This window comes from Lissotriton vulgaris, chromosome 12, assembly GCF_964263255.1.
Source record: "Lissotriton vulgaris chromosome 12, aLisVul1.2, whole genome shotgun sequence".
In the NCBI taxonomy this organism is placed as follows: Eukaryota; Metazoa; Chordata; class Amphibia; order Caudata; family Salamandridae; genus Lissotriton; species Lissotriton vulgaris.
Genome location: NC_141700.1, coordinates 800,401,983 through 800,417,947, shown reverse-complemented (window position 1 = coordinate 800,417,947; position 15,965 = coordinate 800,401,983). Strand labels below are relative to the sequence as shown.

At 43.0% G+C, this 15,965-nt stretch overlaps 1 protein-coding gene across 2 annotated transcripts in view; it reads right to left on the bottom strand.

Moving 5' to 3' along the window:
* Positions 1-246: 246 nt before the first annotated feature.
* GLTPD2 (glycolipid transfer protein domain containing 2) overlaps positions 247-15,965 on the bottom strand; it is a 57,269-nt gene continuing 41,550 nt past the window's right edge. For both annotated transcript variants that reach the window (XM_086946226.1, XM_086946225.1), the window contains exons 3-4: positions 2,429-2,595; positions 247-1,570 (exon numbers count right to left, since the gene is read on the bottom strand). In XM_086946226.1, coding sequence (XP_086802352.1) covers positions 1,045-1,570; positions 2,429-2,595 — 693 coding nt within the window. In that variant the 3' untranslated portion in view covers positions 247-1,044. The remainder of the gene's footprint in view (positions 1,571-2,428; positions 2,596-15,965) is intronic.

Here is a 15,965-nt window from a genome sequence, read left to right as displayed (position 1 = left end):
GGGTGTTAGTCAACAAAGTAGCAATGCAGACAGTTTCTCGGGAAGCCCTCTAATTGATCAAGGTGTAACTGCCCCTTGCACATACATCCTCCCATGAAATGATCACTGTCTTAATATTCGCTTGTTTAAACCTAATTATTGACGATACCAGTGGCTTTTCAAATGTGAACTCTGCTCAAGCCGCAGCTTGGAGGACATGGAGTACTTAGTGACAAAACTGTCCAAGAAGTAAAAGAAAAGAACAAGTGAACAGGTTATTTTTTTTAATGAATTGAGGTAGATATGAAAGAAGAAGAAAGTAAATATTAGCATACATACAGAATGCCTTTAAGGTTTGTATTGCTTGTGAACATAACTTAAATGAGGTGGTATTTGCAGTTGGGTTCAGATTTTCTTCCAGCAGTCCAAGGGGTTGGAGTGAGATTCTGGTAGGTTCAGTCTAACTCCACATTCTTTCATCAGCTAAGACTCGGATCGCTTCAACCGTTCAACCTCACCCAATATGGCAGCTCCAGGTGCCAAGTTCAACCCCATTGCTGTCCCACCCACCACTGTATTTTGTCAATATTTCTCACATCCTAGTTGCCTATTTATCCTGTGTGGCCCTCCTGATATTCTGTGGAACTGATTTATTACTCAGCTTTTCCACTTAGGTTCAGTGGTGGCTGAGGTAAATATTAAGTGTTGTGCAGAGCAAGTTAAATCTATTCTTTATACCAACTTATGTGTATTCTGTTCCTCAACTGTAGATTGTATGTTCTTTTTCTATTCTGTATTGCATCATTTCACACACTACATTCAATATTCTTATCTCTCACATGATTCTCATATCTCCTCTAATAGGTGGTGTGCACTAGTACATTGTTGTACTGGCTCTACCTACTATGTTACGTACCCCGGCCAATCAATGTTTGCCGGTGCTAATCAATCAGCCCAATGTAGTAAGGATATATGCTCTTTCTGTGATTTCTTTTTTTTGCATGTCCGCGCTCTTCTCTTTGTCTTATTTCTTCTTTAAGCATCTATTCTTCCCCAAAAGTTATATCATGGCAAATTCAACATGCCATGTGCTGTGTATACCTCCTGTGTTATATTGTACACCCTGACTATTGCCTTCACCGTCGTCATTAGCACCATCTGGGCCTCCTGTTCCTCTTGCACGCAGACGATGTCGAAGAGCGTCCGGCGTGGTGGTAGCGCCAGGAAGGCTATGGCCGCGGCTTGTCGGATGAACCAGCTGTGGTGTCGTGCCAGGGCCTCCTCATACGCATCGGCGCACATGTCGGAGGTACTATCCTGGTCCGTGCTGGTGGCTAGTTTGTAGAGGAAGAGCTCGAGCCACTTGAGAGCCCGGTGGAGTCGCAAGAGGGTGCGACAGCCTGATGGTGTGCGGTCGCTGGGCAGCTCCTTGAAGTTGACCACGTTGTCCTGCAGTTCGTACTTCACCATGGACTCCAGGGTCTGGTACTCCTCGGAATGCTTGCCCGTGCGGTAGCCGTGCACGATGTTGATTTTGGTGATCGTCTCTTGGGATATGAAGCCAAAGACAGTACCAAGTGCATCCATAAACCTGGGGAGACAAATAAAGGAATGTCAGTGGGGACTGGGAAACGGCTCGGCTCTTTCAGCAGTGTCACTGAGCTAAAACTCAAGGTTCAGGGAGTTCTACATTGTTCCCTGGACAGAATTCGATGCTTTGTCTTGTGGGGATTCATATGAACCACAAGAAGGGAAGCCAGCATTGGCTGCGTCAATCGCTGTCATAATCCAACAATCAAGGGGGAAACCCTTCTAAAATCAGTAGCCACAAATGCCATGTCTGAATTCAAGAGGTCTTGAGAACTCACCTCAAGCAGTTTGTGCTTGCCAATGAGGGTTCCCCACACCTTCATCCATCCGCCCCAGCCCTTCTCTCTCCCTCATCCATCTTGCACCCCATAGATATCTTTGCACATGTCCTCTTCCCTTCTGGTTCATGCCCTGAGAAATTCTTCTTCTGGAGCTCTGTGCTGCCCCAGACCTTCTCCCGGCCCTGTACAGTACAGAGCTCTGTTGCTGCTGGAACTCTGTATTTCCCTGAGCTTTATCCCTACCCAGTACTGTACTTGCTCCATTGCTTCTGGATCTCTGCCCTGCCCCAGGCCTCTTCCCTGCTCAGCACGGCTCAGCGCTCCATTGATTTTTAATGCTAGTTTTATACTTAATGCGCCAAAGAAAAGAAGCATTGAGGGAGGCTGCAAGTACTGCTGTTACTGGGATCTGTGTAGGTAATCTAAGGGTCTGTACTGTAAAACCCCTTTTCTATCCCAGTGATGGCCGCCCTGTCCTTCTATGGTTTTGAAGCGGAAGGAATTCTTTATCTAATGATCAGATCCACACGTCTTTGGGCTCATCAAGCCCCCTTAAGTTGTCCTATCCAATGACCTACTTGATGAGTTCCTTCCACCCCTCCAGGTACTCCTTCAGCAGCACCTGCCCGTCGGGGGTCACGCTCTTCCTGAAGGCCGCCAGGAGCCTCCCGACCTGGAAGTCCTTCCCCTCGCAGGGCTTGACGTACAGCTCATCCTCCGCGTGGTCAGGGTCCCTGCCATGGACCTGTCGGCCAAATGTGAAAAACAAAAGAGCAAAGCTGGGTCAAAAGACCATTTCCTTCTTTATTATAATCATAGCATGGTGACATCTGTGGGAGGGTTATCGAAAGGTCTGTAGATCCTGCTGGCGTGAATGTTGCTTACATATCGAGGCGTTCTATAGCGCGTGGTCTGTGTTTCTTCAGCAGAGAGCGACTGAGGACACAAGAAGATGGCTGGAAGCTAAGATCTGGTGTTGAGGCGGACCACAGAGGTCTACCTTCTTGGGCTGAGGCACCCCTAAGGAAGAGTCTGGCTCAGTAACATTGGTGCCTTAGAATGAGCTCTGGGCACTCAGTGGAGAAATAAGGAGCTTGATTCTGGTCCACAGAGCAGGTAGGAATTAAAGAGACAGAAAAAGTGGATTCTCCAAGTGTTATGAAGAAAATATTTAATTTTATTAAGGACACAGAGGCGAATATTATGTTGGTTTAGACACATGTTACACACAACAGCAATGAAAACTTTAACAACAAACTTCAATTCCCATCAACCTTGGGAGCTGGACTACCAATGTCCCCCCGGGTGCACCACTAGCCCAGCATAAATGGGCCTTTAGTCTCTTCACTTCCTCTTTCTTGATGCAGCTTGACAGTGTTAATGTAGAAACAGGAAGACAATGAAGAAAACACAGACACAAATCACAAGGAAAACCACCATGCAATCACAATCCTCACAAAAACCAACAAGATTATTGTGGCACTGTTGTTGTTGGTAGTACTAGTAAAGAAGTAAACATTATACTAGGGGTGGGCGGAAGGCGTGGAAGTTCACTCCGTGGAGTTCCGTTGAGTTACATGAAAACTCAGCGAGATTCCATGTAGTTTCCTGGAAGGGCGGAATTAGGCACACTGCACTGTTTGTTAGCACGAAGAGTTTGTTACACGCTGAAAAACAGCGCAAATGGTATCATGCGGCAGGCCAGAGGGTGTTGCTTCTTAAGGTGATTTTTTCCCCCGCTCAAGTAGATTTTCTACTTCCTGACTTCAAACGGTTGCGACAAGCCGCGTTGGGGGAATGTCGGCGAGTGCCCTACTAGCAGCTAAAAATTGCACTAGGGGACACCAAATCTCGCTCGTTAACTTACCGTTGGTGAGCCACATGTGAGAAAAACTCTTCCACGTAGCGGTTGGCGGAATTTCGCTGGAACTGGCCAAAACTGCCAACTTTGACGGTGGAGCTGAATTTATCACCCACCCCTACATTATACCTGGTAAGGGAGGGCCTCAAATGAATTAAATATCCTTCAGACGTAGCGGTGGGATAATAGTCGCCTTCACGGCCTTAACCAAATTAGGACTTTCCTTCAGAGCCCTTGGGAAATCCACATTTAATGACTGGACCAGAGGCTCCAGTTATTCTACTTTAAAGCTTATTGACCACATCAAACAAAGCATGAGACACAGGTTTACAATAACATGTTGTTAAATTCAGTAAAATAAGATGAAGAGTCCTTGTTGTAATGTTCATGTAGTATATTTATTCTTGGAATTAGATAGTCAGGTACAGCATTCAAGTAGGAATGTAATATGGTAAGAAACCCCACCGGGAGCAGATAACTTCCTGCTCAGCCTCCAGGTAACTGATAAATCCCTTGAACAGCAACAGGTAGAATCCTGGATGACATCACAGAGACATGACATAGACAAGCAGACACTAACACTAAGGAGGGACAAAGAGAGAGGAAGAGCAGGATATAACACACCTCCCTCCTTTAATTGAAAAAATGAATAAGATGAAACAGAAGATGGCAGAAGCAGAAAGGCAGAAGAAAGAAAGAACATAAATGCACCAGAAATAAACCCCCTCTTCAACATGATGGAAAGAAGAGGTAATATCAAAGGGGCGCGGGCACAAAGGTTGTACAAGCACCGTAAGCTAACAAAAGAATGTAAGCTTAAATGAAATGAAAACTGAACATCTCAATACATATGAGCAAAGGTACAGTATGGCTCAGTACCGTAGATAGAAAATGAAATATCAACTCCTCAAATTCGAATATTTTCGATTCCTCCAAAATAAAGTACAATAAAATGAGCCCAACTCCTCAAAGTAAATACATGAACTCCTCTAAACATAGAGCACTCAAAGTAAATACATGAACTCCTCTAAACATAGAGCACTCAAAGTAAATACATGAACTCCTCTAAACATAGAGCACAGTAAAAGTGGTTCATGACAAAACGGCTCTTCACAGAAAATGCACAACTTCTCTATCAATAGAATAAAACTGAGCCCATGCAGCTCCTCACAGTAAGTAACAGAAAATCAGCAATAAAACTGAGCCCTGCGGCTCCGTACAGTAAATAGATGAACTCCTCTAACCGTAGAGCACTATAAGTGGTTCATCTGAAATGACAATAAAATTGAGCCCCTATGGCATCTAATAGCAAGCGCATGAACAACTCTAACAATAGAGCACTATAAAGTGGTTCATAACAGAAATAAACATCAAAATTGAGCATCACTCTAGCTCATCATCACAGAATGAAAACAAACTGGAGCACCTCAACATAGTTGAGCACATAAATGACCCCAATAAGCAAAACGCCTACAAATCATCACCAAAATGAAAGCAAATGAGCACCTCAACAAAGGTTAAGCACAAATGTGACTCCAGTAAAGTAGGCAATAATAGAATAAATTATTTCAAAATGTATCACTTGCAAATCCACACAGAAAAGAACATGTAACAGCATACATATAGTCATAGTCATACATTCTTATATAGCGCGCAGTTCACCGCAAGGTCTCATGGCGCTAGCAGCTAAAGGATGGAGGACATCATATGTAACCTAGAACCAGAATTATAAGCATATAATCGTTTAAAGGTGGTCATAAACATTAAAAAAAAGGTAATTTGGGGGCAAAATGGTATGATGCGAGCTGTAGGAAGGTGCGTAATCACCTGATATCTGTAATCAAAACTAGGGATACTCAGGCAATTAAAGCTGCGAGGGTGGAGTACAGAAAAACCCTAAAACTTGCCAAAACTATATGGGATGATAATCGGTGGCAGGACCTTTATGAGGCCAGTCTATCAGGTAATCAATTGAAATTCTGGCAGGTAGTTAAATGGGGAGGATGTGGTGATCAGCAAACCCCAACTAACCATGTCTCTGCGGATACGTGGGTTGAGTTCTTTTCAGCCCAGTTTTGTGGTAAGCAAATAAATGATAATCCTAGCGAGGAGGGAATGTTGATTCTTCCACAGTTGGTGAACGGCGGACATGTGGTTTTTAGTGAACGTGAGACGGAGATAGCGATACAATTAAGCAAAAATAGCAAAGCACCCGGGATGGACTGTGTCCCAGTAGACCTTTTTAAACATGATATGGAAAATTGGGTCCCGTATATTACTGCCCTGGCTAATGCCATTGCTTTGGGAGCAGATATCCCGGTATCTTGGAGAGGGGCAGAGATCCTCCCAGTACACAAGAAAGGAGATAAGTCTAGTGCGGCGAATTATCGCCCCATTAGCCTCATCGACGCACTACAAAAAGTAATGGCCAGATTGCTGTTAGGCAGAATACAGTCATGGGCGAGGGAAGAAAATATCTTGTCCCCACTACAGGCAGGCTTTAGAGCCAACACAAGCACTATCGACCAGGTAGTCAGATTCACCATGATTTACTGGAAGACGGTGCATCTAGGAGGAGGTACATTATACGCTGCGTTCGTAGATTTAAAATCTGCGTTCGACCTGGTCCCTAGAGATAAGATGTGGTTGGCACTAAGTAAAATGGGAATGCCTCCTGACTTATTAGACTTAACGATTAGGTTACATAATCATAATTTTGCGAGAGTGAGATGGGGATCCCAAAGCCAAGTAACGGAGTCATTCCCTGTTACGCGGGGAGTTAGACAAGGGTGCGTCTTGGCACCATCCCTCTTTCTCCTTTTCATTAATCAGGTAGTGGAGTTCCTTTCGTCTGTTTCATCTGATGCCCCTGTATTGGGAGGGACTAAATTCCCACTTCTAATCTTCGCCGACGATACCCTGATCCTGGCCAAAACCCAGGTGGGGTTGCAAACTGCCATTAATAAATTCACGGAGTTTTGTAAACTAAATGAACTGGAGATCAATGTCTCGAAAACCAAGTTTATGGTATTTACAAAATGTAAACCACGTAAGGGTTATGTTACCATGAACGAAGTATCTTTAGAGCAAGTATGGGTAATGACCTACCTAGGCGTATCTATTGATTATAGATTGCGGTGGAGAGAACAGATTGAGGCTATGTGCCTCAAACTAGCTAGGTTATCAGGGTGTCTCGTGAAGGAACAGCGTTGCTCCCTCACGAAAAGAGTACTTCCTGCCACGAAAATCTATAAGGCCAAAATTAGTTCGGCCGTTCTTTATGGCTCTGATCTATGGGATCATGCTGATCTTGCACCACTAGATAAAATACAAAATAAATTTTTTCGAAGCTTGGTAGGTCTACCGCCCTCAACCCCAACAATCCCACTATTGCTCGATATGGGCTGCCAATCTCTTAAAAATCAAGCTTTATTTAGAATGGTTGCTTTATGGAGAAGAATTTGGTCTACCCCAGAATTGATAATGTTTGCTAATGAGCTTCGGGAGGTTCAACTATCTTTTGGCTCAGGATATATACCCTGGTTCAAAAGTATTAAAGCAACCCTCCTTAAGATGGGTCTACCATTACATTGGTCAGATCCAGGTAATCAAACCTTTCCTTCAAAGAATGAGTTTAAACAATTGTTCTGGTCAGTTGTTAAAAAAGATATGATTTCACTTTCAGCTGGTTCTTCACTTACCAGTTCCTTCTTGCTTTATAAAGTAATTCCCCAACATGAGACGTATTGGGATAACATCACCAAAGGCCTAGATAGAAAACTCTATCATCAATTCAGAGTAGGCACCTTACCAATTAGGGAATTTACTAACAAATGGCAGAATAGTTTGAAAATGTATTGCCCCTTTTGTTTAGAAGTTAATGAAACTGAGAGCCATTTCTTATTCGAATGTAATGCCTATCGCGCACCCCGCCTGAAGTGGCTCAAACCAGTTTGTCGACGAACAAAAATACGGGTGTGTAAAGAAGCAATACACATTCTAAGAACTAATACAGCTGAGTGGGTGTCTATTGGTTTGGCAAAATATCTGGGATGGGCTTGGGTAATCCGAGCAAGGTATATCAAAGAAGCTAGCAAATAGTGTCCATTATTAATTTAACTAGATTATTTCGAAACTGAAATTGACTGATTATGATCTGGGACATATTGCCTGTTACATTCGTTGGTTCTAACATTGTGTATAATGGAAATTGTTCCAGATATTGCTGGTATGGTTTTTTGTTGATAACTGCTAAAGGAAAAAATGTGTTAAGTGGTTACTTGCTTATATTAAGATTCACTCTTTTTAAATTTTTGCTTTTGACTAATATCATTCTCTTCTTTTTTTCTGTGAATTTTTATGTATGTTATGTCTTTTATGAAGGAAAACTTCGAAATAAAGACTATAAAAACTGAACTGACCTGCATATAATCGATATTTAGCACAACACAGTACTTAAAAGAAACATCATGACTGACACACGCACTGTAAATTAAAACAATAATAATAAAGCAGGCAAATCCTTCACGCAAAGTACTTGAATAATGCACTCAAGGATAAATTACAGCGCAAACAACACATTGCATAACTAAGGAAATATGCTAAATTGTTTACATCTTAAACATAAAAAAATAAAAATAATAAAAGTAGTCACCGTTGTCATTTGAATGAAGGGAGACACAAACAGCTCTGTAGAAATCTCCATGCGAAAATGTAAAAAATATCATACAGTAACTTGTTGGAGAACACCCTTTTTTTTAAGGAAAATAAATAAATAAATCATGAAGCAGCAAACACCGGTGAGCGATCTCTCACCCGGGTTACAGATCCAAATGTAGTGTAATGTCAGAAGTTAATGGTGTGCAGATGAAGTTCCAATTCTCGAAGTCAGGAATGTAGACAGACTCCCAAATGGTGTAGAGCCAAGCGCTGGCATGTGAATTCCAGCACAGTTTGCATATGCTCAGGACGTGGTTGGCAGAAATAGGCATCAGGTCTCAGCGTAGGCCAAACGGCAAGCCAAATAACAAAGTAGAACTCTTCACTCAAACTGCTAGTGCACAACCTCCAAGGTACCGAAACATGGAGTTCACACAGATTGATGCAGGCAGAATTAATTTTAATTGCAGGTTGTAAGGGTCCCAGTTAGTAGCGCTTTTGTAAACAGGAGACCTTTAAACAGCAGGTTGGCACGAGTTACATTTTTTTCCCCCAGGAATGTATTCCACTGTGAAATTGTATTCCTGTAGCCTAGATGCAAGACGTGCAATTCTTGCTGTGGAATTCCAACCACCTCCCGCAGAAAGAATGCTCAAAAGGGGTTTATGATCTGTACGCAGAATAAATTTACTGCCCCAAATGTAAATTCTGTAGTGTTCAATCGCCCAAACACATGAAAGCAACTGAGACCTGAAACCTGCTATTACGACCGATTTTGGGATGCTTTGAACTTTGCTTCTGTCATCCGTTAAATATGCTTTCATTGTGGATGAGCAACTTTCTTTCGACGTTTTTACCTTCATAAATATGCTGTGTCAAATTCAAAAACAAGGATTGATGAGGTTTCACGTAGTTTAAACCATCTTCACAAACCTGTTCCTATTTTTAAAACGTTAATTCAGTGTGCACTGTGCTGATTCATAAGCCTGCAGTGTGTTTTAAAGGAGACAGTTGTTAAGTGAAAGCTACACTTGACTTTATTTTTGGTATAAAGCCCCTGTGTGAATATCCGTGGATTCCTGCAACTTAAAGAGCTAACTGCCTGGACACCGGCTTGATTTTGTAAAGGAGAAAGGCTTCGTGCCGAGTCATGGGTTTTATCTGTCATCATCTGTTTTTGCTGTGCCCTTTCCGACCCTGCTTGTCTGATGAATTAATTTGTAAGTCAAGCATTTGGTTTACGAACTGTAAAAGATTTATTTTTATCTTGCCTGTCTAACTCGGCAGTTCAAGCGTCATCAATCCATTCAAATGTGGCACCAGCGCGTGCATCCAGCGCGTTCATCTTGCCTGCAGCCTCACAAAAGTTCAATGTTCTCTCTTTTCCTGTTGTGATGACGTGCCTGCGTCAATGACACTGCGCTGTATCTATGAGTACATTTCTGTGCCTTTAACCACCCGGCACGACGTTGGAAAACGTGCTGCCATCTTCAAGATTCTTCAAAGGTGTATTTTCATTTCAGCACGTCATAACCTGCACCTCTTCTGGACGTGTCTTTTTCTAGTTCAGTCCCTTTGTTTAGGTCTGTGGTGGTGCAATTCTTTCTGCACGAAGTGATTAAAATAAACAGAGCGCCACATTTGACCTTCATAGACTGAAATTAATTACAATTTTTACACGTGGGAAAAATGCAAGGAGTGCATTTCGTTATGTTTCTTCAGCGAAGGTACTGTTTATTTCTTCATGAGTTACAACGTCTAGCATGTTTTCCGGTTGACAACGGTGACTACTTTTATTGTTTTAGTTTCTTATTTTGAATTATTTGCTAAACACATGTGTATTTATTTACATGTTTGTGTTCAGAGTGACTGATTTATTTACTTTTACTGTGTGGAACTGTTATGTGCTGAAATATTTTATACAAGTGCTTCTTTACTGTTATTTTGATGGATTATGCTGTATGTTTTGATGAACCACTTATTTCATAGTGCTCTATTCTAATAGAGGGTGTTCACATTTTTACTGCGAAGAGTCGTGCAGGGACTACATTTATTGCTTTGAACCACTTTAAGTGCTCAAATGTTTTGAGGTGTTCAATTCTAGTGTGTATTTTTCTGAAGATTAGTTCTCCAGTTTGGATTTTTGGTATTCATATTTTGCGGAGCCACGTAAGTGCTCATTGTTTGAGGCGCTCCATCTGTTTCAGATTGAATTATATGAGGTTGCAGCGTCCTCAGTTCTGTTAATGCTCAGTTGTATACATGATTTATTTTGTTGAACCACGTAAGTGCTCTATTCTTTTAGAGGTGTTCATTTATGCAGAGTGCCGTTGGGAAGTCATATACTCCGTGCATTTTATTTAGTTGGGTTCCCTGTGTATTGCTTTTGGTGACAGTCTGGCCAACTGGCATGATTGGTGATATTTTGGGTTTGGTTTGTGATGGGGATGGTGGTTATGTGATTTTGCATTGGTTTTATGCGAGAGGATATTATTCCTCTTTTTGTGTTTTATGCAACAATTCTTATGTCATGCTATATTGCTATTTCATAATTTTTATTTACAGTCATTCATTTTCTTATGTTGACTGCTTATTTGAAATCCTGACCTTGTCATCGTCAGGGCATACTGTATTTATTTTCTCTTGCTTTCTTTTGTCTTCATTGTTTTAAAAGAGGGAGATGTGTTATATCCTGATCATCTCTTTCCCTGCTGCTCAGCCTGTGCGCGTGATGTAATTAGAATGTTCGTGTGCGCATGGTTTGAATGTGTGGTCAGTTTGAATGAGTGGGGCTGAGCAGCTGGATGCTGCTCCCGGTGGGGCCTTCCTATTTACCAACTTTTAACTAATAAACATCTATTTAAGAATACCTACGACTACTGGATCTACTTACATTACAAAGTACATTTAGCATTGTAACACATGTCTTAAGTGTAGAAGCTGAAAACCAATTGGCTGCTCCCAGAATATCTGCTAGTCTTGCTCTGTCCCTAGAAGCCATGGCGCGTCTGGAAGAATGGGCTCCAAAAAAGGAAAGGCCCACCCCAGCTTGTGACGTGACCCACTTTCCCCATCTGGCCAAAGACGAGACATGGGAGAGGCGGGGTTTATAATGCAAATGAGGAGCTGATCATGAGATGCTCTGAGAGGGGCCAATCTGACCTCATATTCCTTCATGCACCCTACCAGGCAAAGCTTTGGGTGATCCAGGGAAGTGGGGACTCCACAGTTGAAAGGAGGGTCTTAGTACATCTGGAAATAGAAAAGACCTCCAAGCTCCCCAACGGTGTAAATCACCAAGTAGAAATATCCAGAGCTTTCACATCAGAAACTCTTTCAAAAGAAAATAAACAAAATAACATAGGTAACTTAGCTGGCGAAGCTTTCAGTGTTAAAGAAGAATTATCTGTCCAAACATGTTTGAGACAACATTGACATTGCATATATTCAGGTTTTGTAGGTACAGCCCTCCTTATTCCTCACAGGAATCCTCAGACCAGAGGTTGCTCACCTACAGGTTTCCCTGCTGTACACTGACGGTGCAGAGAAATTGCTGATCTGTGTGTGCGAATTGTTTGATACGATATCCCAGAATCCGTAAGATGTCTAGATAATTGGCAATGGGAGCGACATCAGAACAAATAGAATATGCACTCGATTCTAAGCACCGAGCCCAGCCCGACTGGATTCTTTACTCTTGGCAGCCGTCCAAGGAGCCAGTGCCCTGTTGATGAAAGTGAGCGTGTCTAACAAAGTCCTGGGAGGGATCAGATAAACCTGATTCTTTCCAGGCGATCAGTTGGAGATTGCTTGATATTATTAAATTGTGAAATTGGCCTGTCGGGTCCCTGAAGAGTTGGAGAATAGGGACTTTTATGGACATCTGTAGGAGATTCGGAAACCAAATCTGGGATGGGCAAAACAGAGTGACTATGACCTGACAAGGGAGAGCATTTGCTCTCTAGTTTGGAGTAGTCAACAGGAGGTCAGTGAGCATTGGGGGAAAGCATGAGCAGTCCCCTGATCCCATGGATGCAGAAAAGTGTTAGTCACTTGAGCATTGGAATCTGGTCTCCAACTGTAGGACTGGAGGAGCGGGGTGTTCAGCCTGGATACGAAAAGTCTATGTAATGTAATGTAATGATGTCTTGTAAAGCGCATAAATCACCCTACATGGGGTATCTCCGCACTGTAGACCGCTGGGGAACCCGTCCTGGCTTTCCCTGTAAGATGGACCCTACTGGTTATCTCCAGGGTGAAACCTGGCATCCCCGGCGTATGCGGGGGGCCGTTGTGGAGATGAAGCAACCTAATGCCCAGAGTTGCCGAGTGTGATTCCTGGTTAGAGTAGGCACAGAGGCGAGAATTATCGAGTCCGCTGACCCTGGTCCACGACCCTGCCGCGTCGGGAATTGAACCCTGGTCCCGGGCCCTCCTCTGCTTCCGGGTCTGCCGCCTCTAACCAGTGAGCCACACCACTCCACTATTAAGAAAGATCCTCACATATCTTGGAGGTATTGAAATGCTGGGATATATAGCTGCCAATCGGTGACATCCTTTAAGTGGCAAGTACACCAGTTTGCGTACAACCACCCTGGCATTTATTCCACTGGTACTGATAACTGAGGTGTAGACAGTATTCCCATAAGTGCTTCACTGGATTGGCTAGGATCTTTGAGTGAGTCCCACATAGATGATTGATGTGTACTACTGCTGTGAAGTTGTTCATTTTTATTGGAACGGAGCAACGAGCAGGGCCCTTTGTGAAGCTTTGGATCGAAAAGGAGCCTGCAAGATGCTCTAAATAGTGTATGAGCATGGAGGATGTCCTCTCTGACCATATGTGGCCAGTCAAGAACTCGTTGCAGAGAGCATCCCACCGGGACGAACATGCGTCAGATTCTAATAGAAGATCCGGGATGGTATTGAAGACTGACCAGTTGTTCCGCGCCTAAATGTTTTTTAAGCACCAGGTTCTCTCCTCCCTGGTTTCCTTGGAATGAGGTCTGAGTAGCTTAAACCTTTCCTAAAATGCTGAATTTTTAACCACTGTAATGCTCGATAATGAGGTTGGTCCAGTAACTCTGCCTGAATTGATGATGCTAAAAGACCGACCACACGCACAAACCCAAGCAGAGATATCTAAGAAGAGACAAAACGAAGTGACAGCTCTTTCTTGACAACCTTGAGTTTCGCCTCCATAAGCTGGAGGGTAGAAGATGTTGAATTTACTAGAAAGCCCTGAAATTCTATTGACTGAACTGAAGAACGTAAAGACTTTTCCTGATTTGAAATTGAAGGTATGTTTTATGAGGGGGAATGGGGACTGAGAGATATGCATCCTTGAGGTCCAACCACACCATCCGATCTTGGGCTTGATGACAATCCTGAAGATGGAGAATAGCCTCCACCTTGAAAGTCCGTAAAGCACAAATTGATTAAAATGTCTGAGATTTATCACCCATCTTACCTTATTGTTCCATTTCCCTACCAAGAAGATATTGCTTTGAAGACCTGAGTAGTTGAAAATTGAATGTCATATTGCTTCTCTTCGGAACAGATCGTCTATTTCCTGACTGTTCAAGGGACTGTCTGCTCGGAAGAAATGTATTACGTGGGGATAAAATGTTCAAGAAAGTTATTGGAAAAAATCTATATGATGTCCCTGTAACTGAAGTACCCATGAGCCTGATGTTATCTGAAACCATGCCTGGTGGAACAACGCTATTCAACCCCCTAAAACAAGTGGTACAGTCTGTACACTTACCACTGTTCATTTGACCCCTGGAGTGACTTCGATAATGTCCTCTGCCACCTCTCCGTCTTTGGGGCTTGCACATCGGTCTCTGATAGGAGCGACCGGACGGCCCTCTGAAATTTGAATTCTGGAGCCTTTCGTTAAATTGGCCACAATCGGCCGACTGACCCCCTCATTTACTCGTCATCGAGGAAACTTTTTGGCCAAACACCTTTCCCGAGGAACCCTAGGCTTGGTCAATGGAGCCAAGGGTATTGACAGATATGGAGATTTCCTTATTGGAATTCTCACCAAACAGAAGCCCTGTCGCTGCTGGGCCTTCCTCGGTGGAAGCCACCTCAGTAAGGTTGGGTACAATTCAACGGGGAGAGTTGTGCGGCGTGCTAGAGCAGGCAACGACTTGGTTTGGCCAATAAAACATACCGCTGCCTGGATCCACCTTGAGGGGTCATTCGGGTCAGTCATTCTCGTTCCCTCTGGCCAGCTCTGCCATTTCAAAAATCCAAGTTGTTGGGTCTATTGTGTCCAATAACTCATCTTAAGAGGCAGAACATGCTCTGTGGATGTCCTTCTTCAGATCTATATTGTATCTTGAAAAAAAGTCAGAAGAAAAGGGGGACAGAGTATGGATGGATAAAAGAACAGATCAACCTTTTTATTTTACAGGAGGCCCAAACCAGTTACGGTTTGACCAATCCTGATTATTAGAGCCGGAATCAGAGGAATACAATACTGCATCCGAATCCTCATCTGTACTGGTCAGGCTGGTCTCTCTCCTACATGTTTATTCCACCTCTACAGAAGAGGGCCAGGATGTGACGTACCGCCAGATCCCTCAAACCATCCTCCTTTCCAGCTCTGACGTTATCAGACGCCGTCACGACATGAGTTTGCGCTGCCCTCAGCGGCCCTATCTTGCCTGAATGACGTGCGCTTATGGCCTTTTTATTGATAATTTTTTTTTTCCAAATTATTTTTATTCAGTTTCAAGGAAAACAACATATACATCTGGACTTCTTTCCTACTGCCCTTTGGGTGAGATTGACCTGGTGGTCCCAGCAGGCTGAGTCTGGGCTAAAATAATGTCCTTGACACTATTGTCAATATCTTTGACCATTCCTTGCCTGGAAACATTTGCCTCACTTGTCACAGAAGAGTTGATACATTTTTTCCAATTATCTTTAAATAGCTCCTCGCTCGTATCCTTGTCTTTCTCGTTTATATTGTGTTCAGACAGACACTCTGAACAGTATTCAAGACAAAACCAAACCGAAGAAAGTACCAATACTACTTGAAAGATACTTAGTAGATGGAAGTGTAACCAAAAAACAGCCCAAATAAAACAAAGAAGCCCCGCGCAGTGAACGTATCTAACAAATGCAACCAGAATACCTTTCAATAAGTAGTGCTTAATTTGTAAAAAATGTAAGTGTCAGGGACCTCGTAAGGAGACCGCTTCAGCTCACACCACTGGTAGCGCCTACCAGCGCTGCCGATGACAATAGGAACACAGCTTCTAACTATCACTCTCCGACAAGTGCGACAATTCAGGCTATTCCAGGCCCCCAAAGCTATAAGAATGGCTTGGCGGCGGGTATTAGTTATTTTTTATGTATATTGAATTTATAACTAATTGTTGTTGTGCTCATCTCTAAATAAAATAAACAGTGCCACCATATGGCAGACTGTCAAAGATGCTGGTGTTGACAATTAAATGCTGGTGCTGAGCCATGGAACCCACCGGCTCAAATTAAGCACTGTTAATTTGTAAACACAAGCCAATTCCCCGGATATGAAAAACGATATGACAGCGCAGTCAAACGCCTCCCTCGCAGGT